The sequence below is a fragment of the Salvelinus sp. IW2-2015 genome, unplaced genomic scaffold (genome assembly GCF_002910315.2).
Source record: "Salvelinus sp. IW2-2015 unplaced genomic scaffold, ASM291031v2 Un_scaffold16601, whole genome shotgun sequence".
Classification (NCBI taxonomy): domain Eukaryota; kingdom Metazoa; phylum Chordata; class Actinopteri; order Salmoniformes; family Salmonidae; genus Salvelinus; species Salvelinus sp. IW2-2015.
This window is the reverse complement of record NW_019957667.1, coordinates 21152-38996: the sequence shown is the minus strand read 5'-3', so window position 1 is coordinate 38996 and position 17845 is coordinate 21152. Positions and strand designations below refer to the sequence as shown.

Below are 17845 nucleotides of genomic sequence, written 5' to 3'. Positions count from 1 at the left end.
GAAGTGCATGCGTCATCACATACTGCCTTCAAACCAACTGGGAACTCGGCAAAAAACAGGCTCAGGCTAGGAAAAACCTGTGACGGTGACGTCAGTGATGTCCAGATTGGAGAAGTTGTAGCTCTAGGATGATGCCTGAGTTTCTGATTTGTAATTCCGATTTTTATGAACGTAAAAAAATATTTTTTCAGTCTGAGCTTCTTTTTTCCGACTTTCCATTTGTGTTAAATAAACTGAAGTCGGAGATCCAATATTTCCGATTTCCGTGTTGTCTTGAACTCACCGGCTGTCTTGTATTTACTGCGTGTCACCAGTCGAGTCAAAAATAACGTCTAACGTAGGTAGTTCACTAGCTAGCTGTTCATCTAGCTACACACAAAAGGATTGCTCTCTTTGTTTAATGATTTTATTCATTCGCGTCATTTTGTAGCTAGCGAAGTGAGCAGTAAATCAAATCCTCATTCCTCGATAGCTATTAAGCTAGCTAGCGAGCTTGCTAACGTTTCCCCATTTGTGCTATCTCGGCTAGCTAACTAACTAACTAGCTACAGACAGAAGCAATGTCCATGTAACTGTCATCGATGCATTAAACATCTAGCGTTGTGTGACACATTCAGGTACTGTAGTCTATATTCCCGCCTTTGTTTTGATGCAATGTGCATGTTTTCCGTTGCTTGCATGGAATGAGATTGATCGGGTAATGTTATCGTTAACCAGGTTGCAGGCAAGCTGTGGGTGGTCTGCTTAGCACTGATTTGTTTGCCGAGTTCGATTAGGTAACGTTAAGTTAGCTGTCTGTTCAATTGTTGATTAACTTTAGAATGTATTTTTCTCTAGCTACCTCAGTTCTCTGGGAGACATTCATTGACTGCTGTCTTTATTGTTAACTGAATGAACAGACATGCATTGTTGCTTACAGATCTCTCTTGTCTCTCTTCCCCCCCCTCCCCAATCTCGTCTCTCTCGCCCATCTCTCTCCATCCCGTCTCTCTCTCGCCCATCTCTCTCTTTCTCAGTCTCAGCACCATGAGCCTGGTCCGCGTCGTGTGTCGTCACAAGACGGCCCTGGCCATTGGAGGAGTGTGCCTCTTTGCTGTTGTCCTCCTTTTCCTCGCCAAGTGTACCTCGGAGACCCTAAAACAGGGCCAGGCCGACCCTCCAGGCCTAGCCCCTCACGCTGCCCACTCCCAGCCCCGAGCAGAGCACCCTGAGCTCCCCTCACGCCTCAAAGACCTCTCGGCCTTCCTGGTGGTCCTCATCACCACAGGACCCAAGTACACAGAGCGCAGGAGCATCATCCGTAGTACCTGGCTGGCTAAGAAGGATCCGGAGGTTCTAGCTATGTTCGTGGTGGGGACCGAGGGGCTGCCCGCAGAGGATATGCAGAACATCAACACGGAGCAGGGGCGCCACAAAGACCTGCTCTTACTCCCCGCGCTGCGAGACTCGTATGAGAACCTGACCCTGAAGCTGCTCCATATGTATTCCTGGCTGGATCACAACGTAGACTTCAAGTTTGTGTTAAAAGCGGACGATGACACTTTTGCTCGTCTGGACCTGTTGAAGGTATGTGTTTGATATGGGATGCATCCCAAATGGCACCCTCTTCACTATGTAGTGCACTATTTTTGACAAGGGTCCATAGGGAACCTATGTAGGGAATAGGGTGCTATTTGGAACATAATGTGTATTGTAAACCGGATGGTTTGAGCCTTCAATGCTGATTGGCTGAAAGCTGTGGTATATCAGACTGTATACTCGGGGTATAACAAAACATTTACTTTTCCTGCTCTAATTACGTGCTTAAGAATGGCCCTTAGCCGTGGTATTTTGGCCATATACCACACCCCCTCGGGCCTTATTGCTTAAATATGGAGCTTGTGCTGCAAAACAAATGTATGTGCAAACACCCAATAACGTATAATTTCTTCTAATCTTATAGGAGGAGCTGAAGACTAAAGAACCCAGCCGGCTGTACTGGGGCTTCTTCTCAGGCCGCGGTCGCGTGAAGACAGCAGGGAAGTGGAGGGAGTCGGCCTGGGAGCTGTGTGACTACTACCTACCCTACGCCCTGGGTGGAGGCTACCTGCTCTCCTGCGACCTCGTACACTACATCCAGATCAACACGGCCTACCTCAAGGTGTGGCAGAGCGAGGACGTGTCACTGGGGGCGTGGCTAGCCCCGGTGGACGTCAAACGAACACACGACCCTCGATTCGACACGGAGTACAAGTCTCGGGGGTGTAGTAATAAATACCTGGTGACTCACAAGCAGAGCCTGGAGGACATGTTGGAGAAACAGCAGACGCTGCAGAGAGACGGGAGGCTGTGTAAGGAAGAGGTTAAACTCCGCCTGAGCTACGTGTACGACTGGAGCGTCCCGCCCTCACAGTGCTGCCAGAGGAAGGACGGAATACCCTGACCTATAACCCCTAACCTTCCTCACTTTGTCCACCCATGTAATTCTCATCAGTGTTTCCCCTACTACGGTTACCCAGGCGGTGTGGTGCTCCCCCTAAGCCTTACTCTGTTCTGTTGTGCCCCCCCTTCCCTGTAAAACATTTGTGCTGCCTTCAGTTGACCTCCATAGAAGATGTCTGTTATGGCAGCCCGCCCGAAAAGACCTGAGGAAAACACTGATCCCCATTCCCTTTTATATATGTTTATTTATTTATTTATTCTGGAGCCTTTGCTGACTGTCCTAAAGCACACTGGTACAGGACTGGGAGAGTGGACCTGACTGGGTGCAGCCACACAACAGGAGACCGTCTTTTATTAATAACAGCACATGTATGTTGGGAGAAAGTGTACTTAAAGGAACCAGTATTCAGCTTTCTGGTTGGACAATGACAAGACTCGAGTCATTCCTGAATCTGTTTAAAATGTCCTGGAGACTCTCTTTAAGTAGAAGTGGCCCTATTTATGAATGTGATGGAAGTGATTCTCTTAATATGAAAATGTGGTGTATTGCTTCAGAACAATGGTACAGAATGAGCCAGTCATGGGTTCATGGTATTTGGAGTTGCATTGAGACAATGTGTAATATTGTAGGCCTCGCTCTCCTCTCCCCTGCTTACTGAGAGTTCTGTTCAGTTGAGAGATTTACCTTACCTGCTGTCTGTGTTTGGTTGACGTATTTACAGTCCAGTGATGGTCAACAGAGCTGTTTGTGTTCAGCTGAGCTACTCTACAGGCAATTTTCCAGCTGATATTCGGTTACTTTTAAACCAAAAAAAAAGACTGCTTCTATTAATGTCATTGAAAGAAACCAACCGTTGTGTTATTGTGTGACTGACTTTGACCGTGTCCTCTCATCACCAGTGTTGTTTAAAACCTACTGTCAAACTACTTAAATATGAATGTTTAAAATATTTGGACCTATTAAAATGTTTTTGAAACATGTATTTTTGTGACAAATATTTATTAATAATAAATGGGTATAAACACTAAAGAAAAATGCCTACTGTACACACCTCCCCAATACATACACAGTCTTCAACCCTAATACCCCTACAGCTAGGGTTCCTCAACCCTAATACCCTACAGCAAGTTTCAACCCTAATACCCTCAGAGTCAGGGTTCCTCAGCCTAATACCCCATACAGGGGTTCTGCACTAATGACCTACGAGGGTCTCCACCGAATGCCCTACAAGCAGGGTTTCCTCACCTAATACCTCAATGCAAAAGTTTCTCAACGGAGATATACCCTAGAGCAGGGGTTCCTCAAGCTAATCATACGAGGGTTTCAACCCTATACCCTCCAGCTATCAGGGGTTCTCAACCCTCTACCCCTACAGCAGGGTTTCAAACTAATGCTACAGAGGGTTTCACCCTAATACCCTAGAGGGTTCTCAACTAATACCCTTACAGCACCAGCAGGGTTCTCAACACTAATAACCCACAGAGGGTTCCCATCCCCCAAAGTAGCTATTCTATAGCAGGGTTCCCAATCCACCTAATAATCCTAAGCAGGGTTCCACCCCAGTAGCCTAATCACCCTAAGCAGGGTTCCCACCAAGTAAGCTAATTAACCCTACAGCAGGGTTCCCCTACCACAGTAAGCTAATAACCCACAGCAGGGTTCATCCACAGTAGCCTAATACTACGCGGGTTCCACAAGTGTAATAATCTAAGCAGGGTTCCCCACAGAAGTAGCCTAATACCCAGCAGGGTTTCCCCACCCACGGTAGCCTACTAACTTACAGCAGGGTTTCAACAGTAGCCTATAACCTACGCAGGGTTCCCACCCACGTAGCGCAAAATAATAATATCCTACAGCGGGTTCCTACCCCAGTAGCCTAATACATACGCAAGGGTTCCCACCGTGCCTAATAACTCTCGAGGGTTCCCCACCACAGTAGCCTAATAATATACAGCAGGGTTCCTACCACAGTAGCCTAATAACTCTACAGCATGGGTTCCCACCCACAGTAGCCTATACCTACAGCAGGGTTCCCAACCACAGTAGCCTATATAACTCTACAGCGGGTTCCCCCCACAGTGCCTAATAATCTACAGCAGGTTCCCCCCCACAGTAGGGCTAATACCCCCCCCCCAGCCCAATAGCACCCCCCCATCTCCACATCCCCCCCTCCCCCCCTCCATCCCACCCACCCCCCCTAACAGCAGTGGTTCCACCCAGTAGCCTAATAATCTACAGCAGGGTTACTACCACGTAGCTCTAATCTACGCAGGGTCCCTACGTAATAACTCTAAAGAGGTTCCACCCAAGTAGCCTAATAGCCCTACAGCAGGTCCCGCATCCCATAGCCTAATAACCTACAGAGGGTTCCACCCACAGTAGCTATAACCTACAGCAGGGTTCCGACCACAGTAGCCTATATAATTCTACTGCAGGGTTTTCCCACACCGTTAGCCTAATAATCTCAGCAGGGTTTCCCACCATAGTAGCTAATAGCCCTACAGCAGGGTTCCCCCACAGTAGCCTAATAATTACAGAGGGTTCCACCAGCAGTAGCTATACCTAGCAGGGTCCCCCCAGTAGCCCTAATAATTCCCCTACGCCGGGTTCCCCACCTCACAGTAGCTATAGATACAGCAGGGTTCACACCACAGTAGCCTAATAGCCCCTACAGCAGGGTTCCCACCCACGTAGCCTAATATTTCCTACAGCAGGGTTCCTAATCCCACCCAAGTAGCTATAACCCTACAGAGGGTCCCATCCACAGTAGCTAATAGCCTACAGCAGGGTTCACCACAGTAGCTAATAATTCTAGGCGGGGTTCCAATACCCACCCACAGTAGCTAATAACTACAGCAGGGTTCCCACAAGTAGCTTATAAAGCCCTCGCAGGGTTCCACCCACAGTAGCCTAATAACCCCTCAGCAAGGGTTCCCACCAGTAGCCTAATAACCCTACAGCAGGGTTCCCACACAGTAGCTAATAATCTACAGCAGGGGTTTCCCTCCAAGTAGCCTAATGCCCTAAGCGGGTTCCTCCACACAGTAGCTAATAATCTACAGCAGGGTTCCCACCCAGTAGCCTAATAGCCTACAGCAGGGTTCCGCACCCACGTAGCCTAATAAAACATCTACAAGCAGGGGTTCCCAACACAGTAGCTAATAACTCTCCAGCAGGGTTCCCACCACAGTAGCCTAATAACTCCTACAGCAGGGTTCCCCACCCACAGTAGCCTAATAACCCTACAGCAGAGTTCCCCACCCACAGTAGCCTAATAATCCTTAAAGCAACTGTGTGACCTCAAACAACAGCCTTTTTGCAAGCAGAGCCTCAGGCTACTTATCAATGTTTTTTAGAGGCAATACGTATCTGATTGGTTGATCCCTGAACCAATGTGATAAGTAACGTACCTGTTTCCTGACTTTGGATCGTTCAGCATGTCTTCTCTTCATGACCACGGTCTTCAATCTTGTCCTGAGGATTATATCCCCATCTCAAGAAAAGATTAAACACACACACTTCCTCACATTCAGCTGTTTACAAAGCATACACTTTGTGCGACTCTTAAAAGTATCATCATGTATAGTCAATAGCAGTGTTCTAGCTGGCAATGACAATCGCCTCATAGCCATTGTATATTAACAGGTGATTAGTGTTTGGGTTTGTAGGCATCTATCCTGTCCTCTGTCACCTCACCAGGCTTAGGTAATATGACACATTTGGCAAGCTCCTGTGTTTCCTATGGAGGTGTTGTGATGTGTCAGTAGGTCAGCTTATATACATACCATGTGTATTCTGTGCTGCCTCTTGTGTAGTTCCTGATCCAAGTCAGAGGGTGGTCTGAGGATCCGCTCCGTCTCCCAATGCTGCTCCCTCTGTCTCTGTTACAGAACACGCTGCCCTCAGAACAGCCTCAATGCATCGAGGCATGGACTCGACAAGGTGTCAAAAGGGTTCCCTCAGGGATGCTGGCCCATGTTGACGCCAATGCTTCCCACAGTTGTGTCTAGTTGGCTGGATGTCCTTTGGGTGATGGACCATTCTGGATACACACGGGAAACCGTTGAGCGTGAAAAACCCAGCAGAGTTGCAGTTCTTCACACCCGGCCTGGCACCTACTACCACACCCCCTTCAAAGGTATGTCAATCTTTTGTCTTGCCCATTCACCCTCTGAATGGCACACATACACAATCCATGTCTCAAGTGTCTCAAGACTTAAAAATCCTTCTTTAACCTGTCTCCTCCCCTTCATCTACACAGATTGAAGTGGATTTAACAGGTGACATCAATAAGGGATCATAGCTTTCACCTGGTCAGTCTATGTCATAGAAAGACCAGGTGTTCCTAATGTTTTGTACACTCAGTATATATTTCCATAATTTTAAAAAACGTAACAGGATACATTGACGTGTTTTGTGAGGCTCTAGAGCAAAACAACCGATATGTACGTCTTCGTGAGTCTCACCTTTCGACGGTGGGTTCATATTAGTGTGTAGCCCAAACTGTTTGGATGCTACAGACAGAAGTTGGCAGATAATACATTTTTGTTTTACATTACTAGTCATTTTACTGTTATTGCCAATATTAACGGTTTATGATCAAGAATCCAACTCACCTCTCCACTTCCGTAGCATCTGAGAGTTGTAGAGAAGCATTATGTTAGAGTTCACACAACAGTAATGAAGTCGCAACATTTCTCTTCCTACTCTCCTTAGAACCCACACAAAACACACTGTATCATGATCAAACCCCACACATACAGTGCATTCGGAAAGTGTTCAGACCCCTTGACATTTTCCACATTTTGTTACGTTACAGCCTTATTTTGAAATGAATTAAATTGTTTTTCCCCCCTCATCAATCTACACACTATACACCATAATGACAAAGCAAAAAAAGTATAGCTTTTTGTTGCGAATGTATAAAGTAAAAAAATGGAAATATCACATTTACATAAGTATTCAGACCCTTTATTCAGTACTTTGTTGAAGCACCTTTGGCAGCGATTACAGCCTTGAGTCTTCTTGGGTATGATGCTACAAGCTTGGCACACCTGTATTTGGGGAGTTTCTCTCATTTTTCTCTGCAGATCCTCTCAAGCACTGTCAGGATGGATGGGGAGCCTCGCTGCACAGCTATTTTCAGGTCTCCAGAGATATTTGATCGGGTTAAAGTCCGGGCTCTGGCTGGGCCAGTCGAGGACAGTCCCAAAGCCTCTCCTGTATTTTTCTTGGCTGTGCTTAGGGTTGTTGTCCTGTTGGAAGGTGAACCTTCACCCCAGTCTAATGTCCTGAGCACTCTGGAGCAGGTTTTCATCAAGGATCTCTCTGTACTTTGCACCGTTCATCGTTCCCTCGATCCTGACTAGTCTCCCAGTCCCTGCTGCTGAAAAACATCCCCACAGCATGATGCTGCCACCACCATGCTTCACCATAGGGATGGTGCCAGCTTTCCTCCAGACATGACACTTGGCATTCAGGCGAAATAGTTTAATCTTGGTTTCATCAGACTAGAGAATATTGTTTCTTATGGTCTGAGAGTCTTTAGGTGCCTTTTGGCAAACTCCAAGCGGGCTGTCCTGTGCCTTTTACTGAAGAGTGGTTTCTGTCTGGCCACTCTACCATAAAGGCCTGATTGGTGGAGTGCTGCAGAGATTGTTGTCCTTCTGGAAGGTTCTCCCATCTCCACAGAGGATCTCTGGATATCTGTCAGAGTGACCATCGGGTTCTTGGTCACCTCCCTGACCAAAGCCCTTTTCCTCCGATTGCTCAGTTTGGCCGGGCGTCCAGCTGTAGGAAGAGTCTTGGTGATTCCAAACTTCATCCATTTAAGAATCATGGAAGCCACTGTGTTCTTGTGGAACTTTAATCCTGCAGAAATGTGTTGGTACCCTTCCCCAGATCTGTGACTCGACACACTCCTGTCTCGGAGCTCTAAGGACAATTCCTTTGACCTCATGGCTTGGTTTTTGCTCTGACATGCACTGTTGACTGTGGGACCTTATAGAGACAGGTGTGTGCCTTTCCAAATCATGTCCAATCAATATAATTTACCACAGGTGGACTCCAAGTTGTAGAAACATCTCAAGGATGATCAATGGAAACAGGATGCACCTGAGCTCAATTTCGAGTCTCATAGCAAAGGGTCTGAATACTTATGTAAATAAGGTATTTCTGTTATTTTTTATAAATTTGCAAACATTTCTAAAAACTTGTTTTCACTTGGTCATTATGGGGTATTGTGTGTAGATTGATGAGAAACATTTTTTATTTGATCAATTTTAGAATAAGGTTGTAACGTAACAAAATGTGGGAAAAGTCAAGGGGTCTGAATACTTTCTGAATGCACTGTACAGTACTTCCCAAAAGAACAGCCTTACCTGTGTGCAGTTTTACAGTCACATTTTAGATAGACTGCTGCTCTGAGAGAAGAAAGCATGTACTGTCTTGATAGATCTTAATTCTGGTATACGTTCTCTTTCAAACAGACATGCACACACTTCAAAGCAAAATCTTGGTATTGTCTTCAGAAGAAGCTCTCTCTTCTGAGAGTGGACTCAGCAGTAGCTTTGAGCAGCAGCAGCAGTGAATGTAGTGACATGTTGAACAGGTGCAGTGTACAGCTCTATGCAGGTCAAATGTGATTACGTCTAATCATCCCGCCCTCTCTTTTCAAGGGAAACTGGTGTCGCAGCTGCTCAGAGAGAGAGGGAGAGGACAAATGAATTCTTATAAGTACAGTATATTGTGAGCCTGGTAAAACATAATATCAGAATGAGAAAAAAAGCCACTGACTTGACACTGTCCCTGTTCAAACCATTGTTTGGGTCAGCTAATTGGCTTGGCATACTGATGTCTGACCTCCAGCTGGCTTACGGCCACATATAACGCCTGGTTCGAGTTAAGTTAGTTGTCATAAACCACCGACATCAGCTATCATGACTGATCATCATGCATATCCAGAGGGTCACAGTTATATATGTTAAAAATACACACATTTATCAGTTATAAATACAGTATATTGTGAACATGCATGGTAATACATAATATAAATTACAGCATAGTGGTAATACATAATATCAGAATGACAAAAAAGCAACACTGAACCATGCATGAGAACACCAGCTGTTCCAGACGACTGTGTGATCTCGCTCTCCGTAGCCGATGTGAGTAAGACCTTTAAACAGGTTAAAATTTACAAGGCCGCGGGGCCAGACAGATTACAAGGACGCATACTCAGAGCATACGCTGACCAGCTGGCAAGTGTCTTCACTGATCATTTTCAACCTCTCCCTGACCGAGTCTGTAATACCTACGTTTCAAGCAGACCACCATAGTGCCTGTGCCCAAGAACGCCAAAGTAACCTGTCTAAATTACTATCGACCCGTAGCACTCCCATCTGAAGCCATGAAACCTTCCAGAAGGACAACCATCTCTGCATCAGTCCACCAATCAGCCGTTTATGGTAGAGTGGCCCGACGGAAGCCCCTCCTCAGTAAAAGCCTCCCAGGCTCCCCGAGTGGCGCACCAGTCTAAGTCACTACATTGCAGTGGTGGAGGCATCACTACAGACCCTGGTTCGTTCCCAGGCTGTGTCACAACCGTCTGTGATCGGGAGTCCCATAGGGCAGCGCACAATTGGCCCAGCATCGTCCGGGTTAGGGGAAGGTTTGGCCGAGGGGGTAGGCAGTCATTGTAAATAAGAATTTGTTCTTAACTGACTTTCCTAGTAAAAAAAATAAAAAAATAAAAAGGCACGACAGCCCGCTTGGAGTTTGCCAAAAGGCACCTAAAGGACTCTCAGACCATGAGAAACAAGATTCTCTGGTCTGATGAAACCAAGATTGAACTCTTTCGCCTGAATGCTAAGCGTCACGTCTGGAAGAAACCTTACACCATCCTTACGGTGAAGCATGGTGGCAGCAGCATCATGCTGTGGGGATGTTTTTCAGCGGCAGGGACTGGCAGACTAGTCAGGTTTGAGGGAAATATGAACGGAGCAAATCACAGAGATCCTTGATGAAAACCTGCTCTAGAGTACTCAGGACCTCAGACTGGGGCAAAGGTTCGCCTTCCAAAAGGACAACGACCCTAAGCACACAGCCAAGACAGCACAGGAGTGGCTTCGGGACAAGTCTCCGAATGTCTTTGAGTGGCCCAGCCAGATCCCGGACTTGAACCTGATCGAACATCTCTGGAGACCTGAAAATAGCTGCGCAGCGATGCTACCCATCAAACCTGACAGAGCTTGAGAGGCTGCAGAGAAGAATGGGAGAAACTCCCCAAATACAGGTGTGCCAAGCTTGTAGCGTCATACCCAGGAAGACTCGAGGCTGTAATCGATGCCAAAGGTGCTAAAACATCTAAAAACCTATTTTTGCTTTGTCATTATATTGTATTGTGTGTAGACTGATGAGGGAAAAAACGATTTAATCCATTGTAGAATAAGGCTATAATGTAACAAAATGTGGAAAAAGTCAAGGGGTCTGAATACTTTCCGAATGCATTGTACGTGTATATACAGTACCAGTCAAAAGTTTGGACACACCTACTCATTCAAGGGTTTCTCTTTATTTTTACTATTTTCTACATTGTAGAATAATAGTGAAGACATCAAAACTGTGAAATACCACATATGGAATCATGTAGTAAAAAAGTTAAAAGTTCATTTGTGGAATTTCTTTCCTTCTTAATGCGTTTGAGCCAATCAGTTGTTTTGTGACAAGGTAGGGGTGGTTTTGTAAAGGTCATATTATCGCAAGAACAGCTCATATAAGCAAAGAGAAATGACAGTCCATCATTACTTATAGACATGAAGGTCAATCAATGCGGAAAATTTCAAGAACTTTGAACGTTTCTTCATGTGCAGTCACAAAAACCATCAAGCGCTATGATGAAACTGGCTCTGATGAGGACCGCCATAGGAAAGGAAGACCCAGAGTTACCTCTGCTGAAGAAGGTAAGTTCATTAGAGTTAACAGCCTCAGAAATTGCAGCCCAAATAAATGGTTCACAGAGTTCAAGAAACAGACCCATCATAACATCAACTGTAGAGGAGACTGCGTGAATCAGACCTTCATGCTCAAATTGCTGCAACAACAAAAAACATTACTAAAGGACATCAATAAGAAGAAGAGACTTGCTTGGGCCAAGAAACACGAGCAATGGACATTAGACTGGTGGATATCTGTCCTTTGGTCTGATGAGTCCAAATTTGAGATTTTTAGTTCCAAACCCTGTGTCTTTATGAGACGCAGAGTAGGTGAACGGATTATCTCTGCATGTGTGGTTCCCACCGTGAAGCATGGAGGAGGAGGTGTGATGGTGCTTTGATGGTGACACTGTCTACGATTTATTTAGAATTCAAGGCACACTTAACCAGCATGGTTACCACAGCATTCTGCAGCGATACACCATCCCATCTGGTTTGCACTTAGTGGGACTATCATTTGTTTTTCAACAGGACAATGACCCAAAACACACCTCCAGGCTATTTGACCAAGGAGAGTGATGGTGCTGCAGCAGATAACCTGGCCTCCACAATCACCCAACCGCAATCCAATTGAGATGGTTTGGGATGAGTCGGACCGCAGAGTGAAGGAAAAGCAGCCAACAAGTGCTAAGCATATGTGGGAACTCCTAGAAAACAGTAAAAAAATTAAGAAAAACCCTTCAATGAGTAGGTGTGTTCAAACTTTTGACTGGTACAGTATATATTAAGCTGGACACCAAGAACAGTTTCATATTTTTTTTTTTTTTATGTGTGTGTGTGTCTCTCTGTCTCTCTGAAAGATTAGGTGTTGACACTGTAAATTTGGCTAGGGCCAAGAGTTTTACCTGACAATGAGACCTTATAGTTTAACTACAGCACAGAGTTCTTCCTGGTTGTTGGAAAAGGAAATAGTGACTATAACCATGACATGTTAACGTTAAAGTCATTTTCTTCTACAAAGAGATCTTTAAACTCAACCACAATGCGTGTACTTCTCTAAGGTGCTCTACAGAAACCTGCCTTTTCAAACATATTATGACTTTACAACCAGTCAGACTTTATACAGGAAGTCATATTTTCCACATTTTAGACTCCTCCTTTGTAAATACCAGCGCTTTCCCCCAGAATAAACCATTGAGAATGGTAACTAGGTGATCAATGGAAGGTTTATTGTTATTAACTACAGTATTAAATAGAGACACTGCTCGGCCCATCAGCCGTGTCACCTCTGTCAGTGTTCAACAAACCATTCATGGGGGCTATGCATATTTTTGTTTCAGCGCAGCACCAACACATCTGATACAACTAATCAAAGTTTTTGTATTTATTTTCGGTAATACCAAATTACCCCACCGATAGCAGAGAGCATATCCAACTGACAGTCTCTTAGAAAAAAAAATATCAACTATTGGAACCAAGACTTAAAAAGAAGTGATGTTGGAACAAGATGGAGGGAAAGTTGGAGCAAAACTAACAAAATATTTAACAAAATGTATGCTTAATCCAGTATAAGCTAATGTATAGAATTGACTATACAAGAGACAAAATTCACTAATTCTACAGCACAACGGCAGAGTCATGTCTTAAGTGTAAAACTAATAATGACTCAATAATCAATGCATTCTAGGAATGCTATTAAGTCCAGAAGCTGTGGGCGGGGCTAGAAAGTTGGCTATCAGAAGTATTGCAATGTAAACTTATTTTGAATGTGTCTGTCTGCATATTTCAAGATATGGCATATGAGGGTGTAGTGAGATACCCGATGAGTTGGGCAATTCTCATCTTGAAAAACAGACTAAAAACTTGGAAATGAATCAATCCACCATCATTAACACAATGGAAAAATCTATTATTTATTATTTCAATATCGAAAGTGATTGGGCTACAGAGAGAAACAAAATGGTGCAGTTTCAGGCCATGTGTCAAATAATAATGCAGGCACTAGAGATGGGTGTGTGAGCACGCGGGTCTGGACAGGGAAAATGTAATAGTTGTTTGTGTTCGTCTATAAATTGTTGTGTGTATTTGGTGTGAAAAAAAGTGCTGAGCTAAGACAGAAAATGTGCCCCCGGAGAATAGATTGACAAACAGTGTTCTAATGGGATGTGTACAGTAAACACAGGTTAAACCGGGTGACGGTGGTGACGGTGGTGTTGTGCAGGGATGAATACAACGTCTGCGTCCCAGTCGTCTCTCCTTTCTCCCCAAGTGTGCACTTGAACACTCCCCTTCATAGATCTCTGAACAGAAATCACTGGTATATGGAAACTTCCTAGTCCCATGCCAACACCAATCCAATGCTTTTACATTTGTGGGGAGTAGTGAATGAGTGCACACTTCAGGAGAAAGGAGATGTTATTGGGACGCACACAGGTGTAGAAGAGTGCAGAGAGTGACTGGGATCTTTTTCACCACCTGGGGGCAGTATTAGCTTGTCCTTTATACAGGTCCTTTGAGATTACTGGGTGAATGAATTGGCGTTCTGGGGGCACACGGTCCTAAGTTTCCATGGGTGGCAGCCCAGTGCAGCCCAATCCAGCTCTGCAAAGCCCAGCCAAGCCTGCCCTGGATCAGTCCATCTCAGTCCAGTCCATCCCAGCCTGACGCTGTCACTTTAAGAAGACCAGGTACAATGCCATCGACAGACAGGTTATAGCCACAGCATGGTGAAGTCTGGTCCCAATCACTGCAGCTAAGAGGCAGAAAGACAGAGAAAGAGAGAGAGGAAGATAGAGTGAGATTGAGGAGAGGGATACAGAGAGTGGAGAGATGGACAGAGAGAAACAGGAAGATGGAGAGAGAATGGGGAAACAATGGAGAAAAAAAGATAGTAGACAGTCTCTGCTTCAGACTATGGTGAAGCTGTAGTAGTGGACTTCTCTGCTTCAGTCTGTGATGAAGCTGTAGCATAGCTCTTTGATTGTAGTCAGAAACACATAACCAGTATTTTCCATTGTTCTATTACAAAGATGAACCATTGACAGCTTGATTGATTGACTGGCTGACGTCTTACCTTTATAGAACACCCCCCACACTCCCTTCTTCTCAGAAAGTAGCCAACTGTTTAGGCGAGGTACCTTCTTGAGGTACGCACACGTACATATGAACAGAAGCCCAAACACCACAATCCCATCGAACGAGTACACTGACGGGTGGAGAAGAGGAGAAAATGATAATAATTTGGTTTGAAGATGACATCTTTAGACATGGCTGGTCATTCAATTTTCAAAGATTAACTAGCATTACTTTGGATAGTTGAATATTTCAATGACAACAATAGTTTGACACATTGCATCTTGATGTAGCTAGCACACAATAACGATTTGAGGTCTACAGCAATAGTTAAAAAAACATTGCCACTTAAACCTGTTCGACAGCTAGGCTACACTTGATACCTATGTGGAGCCACAGCTAGATAACATTACAAACAATTGTAACTTATGTTAATATAATGTACAAAAGCAGTATTGCATAGATGGCAGTAGGAGACAGTAATAGCAACATGATTTCTAAACTGGCCACCAAACATGTCACATAGATAGGTAGCTAGCTAGCAAACTAGCCAGATATAGCTAGCCAGATATAGCTAGCTAGCCCTTGATCATGTCTCGGTTCCATTACACAAGAGTCATTGGACAAACGAGTCTTCTGTAAGGGGAGTTTTGGTAAGAGCCTAAATGTTCAGTCTGAACATTAACACGCATCGCTTGCGGTAAGGGTTGGAAGTATATGGATCGTATCTTTAATAATAAACGAAATATTGATACACAGCTTTATAGGAGTAGGGTTCCCATTTGGCCATATTTCCATGTTCCAGCGCTTGTTTACGGAAAATATGTTAGTGGACTATTGTACCTGTGCTAATTCTTTATTTGCTTCTCCGAACACCTTTGTGTCAACGGAAGACAGACACCACAAATGTGTTGTAACTGAAAAGTAGTGTTGACTGCAACTATTAAAACAGTGTACAGTAACCGCTTAATTTGGTTTTTTAATGTATGTGATATGAAAGTAGAGGGTTGTTCCTAGAATCGATTCACGTTTAGATGGAGTATTCGGCTGTTTAGGCTTCCAGAGCCAATTCGCCATTTAAACAGAACATGTACGATCCCATTAGGCTCCTTTACTCCAATATTGGCCTATAGCTAACGTTAGTTAGCCATCAACTGGACGTATCCTTGCCCATAACTAGTTTTTGGTTCCAAATTGACTATGCACTTATGTTCATAAATCCAAATGTTAGCAAATTGATGTTGGCTGGCGACGGTCTGCAGCCACGTCTACAGAAATCTATGCTAACTACAAAAGTAGCAAAAATCGAATCAGAGCTTGCTAACGTCCGTCCAGCCAGCCAACGTCTACTTCTTTGCTTTGAAAACAGTGCATCTCCTGCAAGATTACCTATAAAATGACACACGTCTGATCAAACTGACCATTTGTCATGTTTGCTGTTGTCCAAGACTGTGTTGAATTCTGTTATTTTCAATCATCCATGTTGTTAAATGTTGTCCTCCCTTCCCTGTGACAGGCAGCAGCCAGGATGACCAATCAAGCGACATATCCGGATTCATCAGGACAGAGCAATGGAACTCGGATATTGTTAGGAACAGAGACCAACTGTGTGTGTAATGTTTTTTATGAAATATTTCAAAATGTGAATTTGTAATCCATGGTCTCCTCCACATTAAAAGGGACAATTCACACCAAAATCAAAGTTTGTCAAATGGTTTCAGACCTCAAAGGTGGTCTTATGTCCCAGCCAAAAGTGTATCAAATATAAACGCAACCTGCAACAATTTCAATGATTTTACTGAGTTACAGTTCATATAAGGAAATCAGTCAATTGAAATAAATTCCTTACATGCTAGTCTATGGATTTCACATGACAAGGCAGGTGTACAGCCAATGAGAATTCGTTTTCCCCCACAAAAGGGCTTTATTACAGAAATGACAGACGTGAAGAAGCCGGATGTGAAGGTCCTGGGCTGGCGTGGTTACACCTGGTCTGTGGTTGTGAGGCCGGTTGGACGTACTGCCAAGTTCACTAAAATTACGTTGGAGGCGATTTATGTTAGAGATTTGAACATTCAATTCTCTGGCAAGAGCTCTGTTGGACATTCCTGCAGTCAGCATGCCAATTGCACGCTCCCTCAAAAACTGTGGCATAATGTTGGGTTTTTCAGTGGCTTTTATTGTCCTCAGCACAAAGTGCACCTGTGTAATGATCATGCTGTTTAATCAGCTTCTTGATATGGCACACCTGTCAGGTGGATTGATTTCCTTTTTGGATCGTTATTATCCACCTGTACAGTAGGTGGCTGAATGCACATATAATTGTTGCGAATGCCATTATGCCAAAGAATAAGAAGGTGGATGATTGTCTTGGCAAAGGAGAAACGCTCACTAACAGGGATGTAAACAAAATTGGAGAGAAACAAGCTTTTTGTGCATATGGAACATTTCTAGGATCTTTTATTTCAGCTCGTGAAACATGGGACCAACACTTTACATGTTGCATTTATATTTTTGTTCAGTGTATATAGCAAAAGAAATAGGGTGTAATGAGTGTCTTTGATATAAACCTATAGCATACATAGGCAAATCAAATCAGATTTATTTGATAATCATTAATAATCATTACTTGTTACCGAATTAAATGAACAGTTAATACCTACTATTACTGCAAGTAAAAATGTATGCAGAATGCTTGTCCCAGGGCAATTCAAAATATGGGAGGACCATCACGATAGTAAGGAATCATACACTTTCAAGGGTTTGGTCATCATAAGATCTGTGATTTATTATATATATATTGTGGCAACGCGCAAATGTCAATCACTCTATTTCATAGGGCAATTTAAATTTATGTCAACATATTACGTAGCCTACAGGCAAAAGAGATTAGGAATCCCCACAGCGGGATTTCCCCAGCTACTAAACTGAAATCGCGCGAGAAGTGGGAATCGGGACGGGAGCGCACTTCGTCTTTGACTGTGCGAGATTTATGTTCAGTTTGGGGTCCTCTTCAACACAAGAAACAGGTTGGAATCTGCATAGAGGGAAAATCTACTGTAGCTCGCTGATCGAACGTGTTGTGTTAGGAGTCTGCTGTCCTCAAAGAGACGTCATCATATATAGTGCACGGGATAACGTTTGCACAGTTGCACTGCCCGGAATGCGCGAGATCCAATTTGTGTATTGGTTGGGTCAACAATAGTTGTCGTTGTATTGAGTTTTTAGTTTTCAGAGAGGCTCCACTGCCACGCGAAGGAGGAAACCGAAGTTACGACTGGCTTGTTTGTCTCGTAGTCTCTGAATTCTGCAGGAATGTCTCACAAGGAGAGACCCACTTTCTACAGACAGGAGCTGAACAAAACGATATGGGAGGTCCCGGAGCGGTACCAATCCCTGTCCCCGGTCGGCTCTGGAG

At 44.2% G+C, this 17845-nt stretch overlaps 2 protein-coding genes across 4 annotated transcripts; one reads left to right on the top strand and one right to left on the bottom strand.

Annotated features, from left to right (window-relative positions):
* The first annotated feature begins 260 nt into the window (after positions 1-260).
* Positions 261-3098, top strand: LOC112080947 (beta-1,3-galactosyltransferase 6). Of its 3 annotated transcripts, XM_024146893.2 has the most exons (4): positions 326-617; positions 718-776; positions 1017-1566; positions 1943-3098. In XM_024146893.2, the coding sequence occupies exons 3-4, from the start codon at positions 1027-1029 to the stop codon at positions 2420-2422; spliced, it is 1020 nt and encodes a 339-aa protein (XP_024002661.1). In that variant the 5' UTR covers positions 326-617; positions 718-776; positions 1017-1026; the 3' UTR covers positions 2423-3098. The 3 variants fall into 3 exon arrangements, with proteins under 3 accessions (XP_024002662.1, XP_024002660.1, XP_024002661.1); XM_024146894.2 differs by lacking the exon at positions 718-776 and having other exon boundaries at positions 261-337; XM_024146892.2 differs by lacking the exon at positions 718-776 and having other exon boundaries at positions 303-617.
* Positions 3099-13243: 10145 nt separating this feature from the next.
* LOC112080946 (protein kish-B) lies at positions 13244-15973 on the bottom strand. Its single transcript, XM_024146891.2, has 3 exons — positions 15849-15973; positions 14429-14560; positions 13244-14107 (listed from the first exon to the last, which is right to left on the bottom strand). Exons 1-3 carry the CDS (start codon positions 15856-15858, stop codon positions 14025-14027), a joined length of 225 nt encoding a protein of 74 aa, XP_024002659.1. The 5' UTR covers positions 15859-15973; the 3' UTR covers positions 13244-14024.
* Between the last annotated feature and the right edge of the window lie 1872 nt (positions 15974-17845).

What these genes read in the sequence shown, in the direction of transcription:
- LOC112080947 (XM_024146894.2), top strand. Translation starts at nt 1,027, where the DNA reads ATGAGCCTGGTCCGCGTCGTGTGTCGTCACAAGACGGCCCTGGCCATT. An exon ending in CTCGTCTGGACCTGTTGAAG is followed by an intron (nt 1,567 to 1,942) that starts GTATGTGTTTGA and finishes CTAATCTTATAG; the next exon opens with GAGGAGCTGAAGACTAAAGA.
- LOC112080946 (XM_024146891.2), bottom strand. An exon ending in GTGGGGGGTGTTCTATAAAG is followed by an intron (nt 14,108 to 14,428) that starts GTAAGACGTCAG and finishes TCTGCCTCTTAG; the next exon opens with CTGCAGTGATTGGGACCAGA.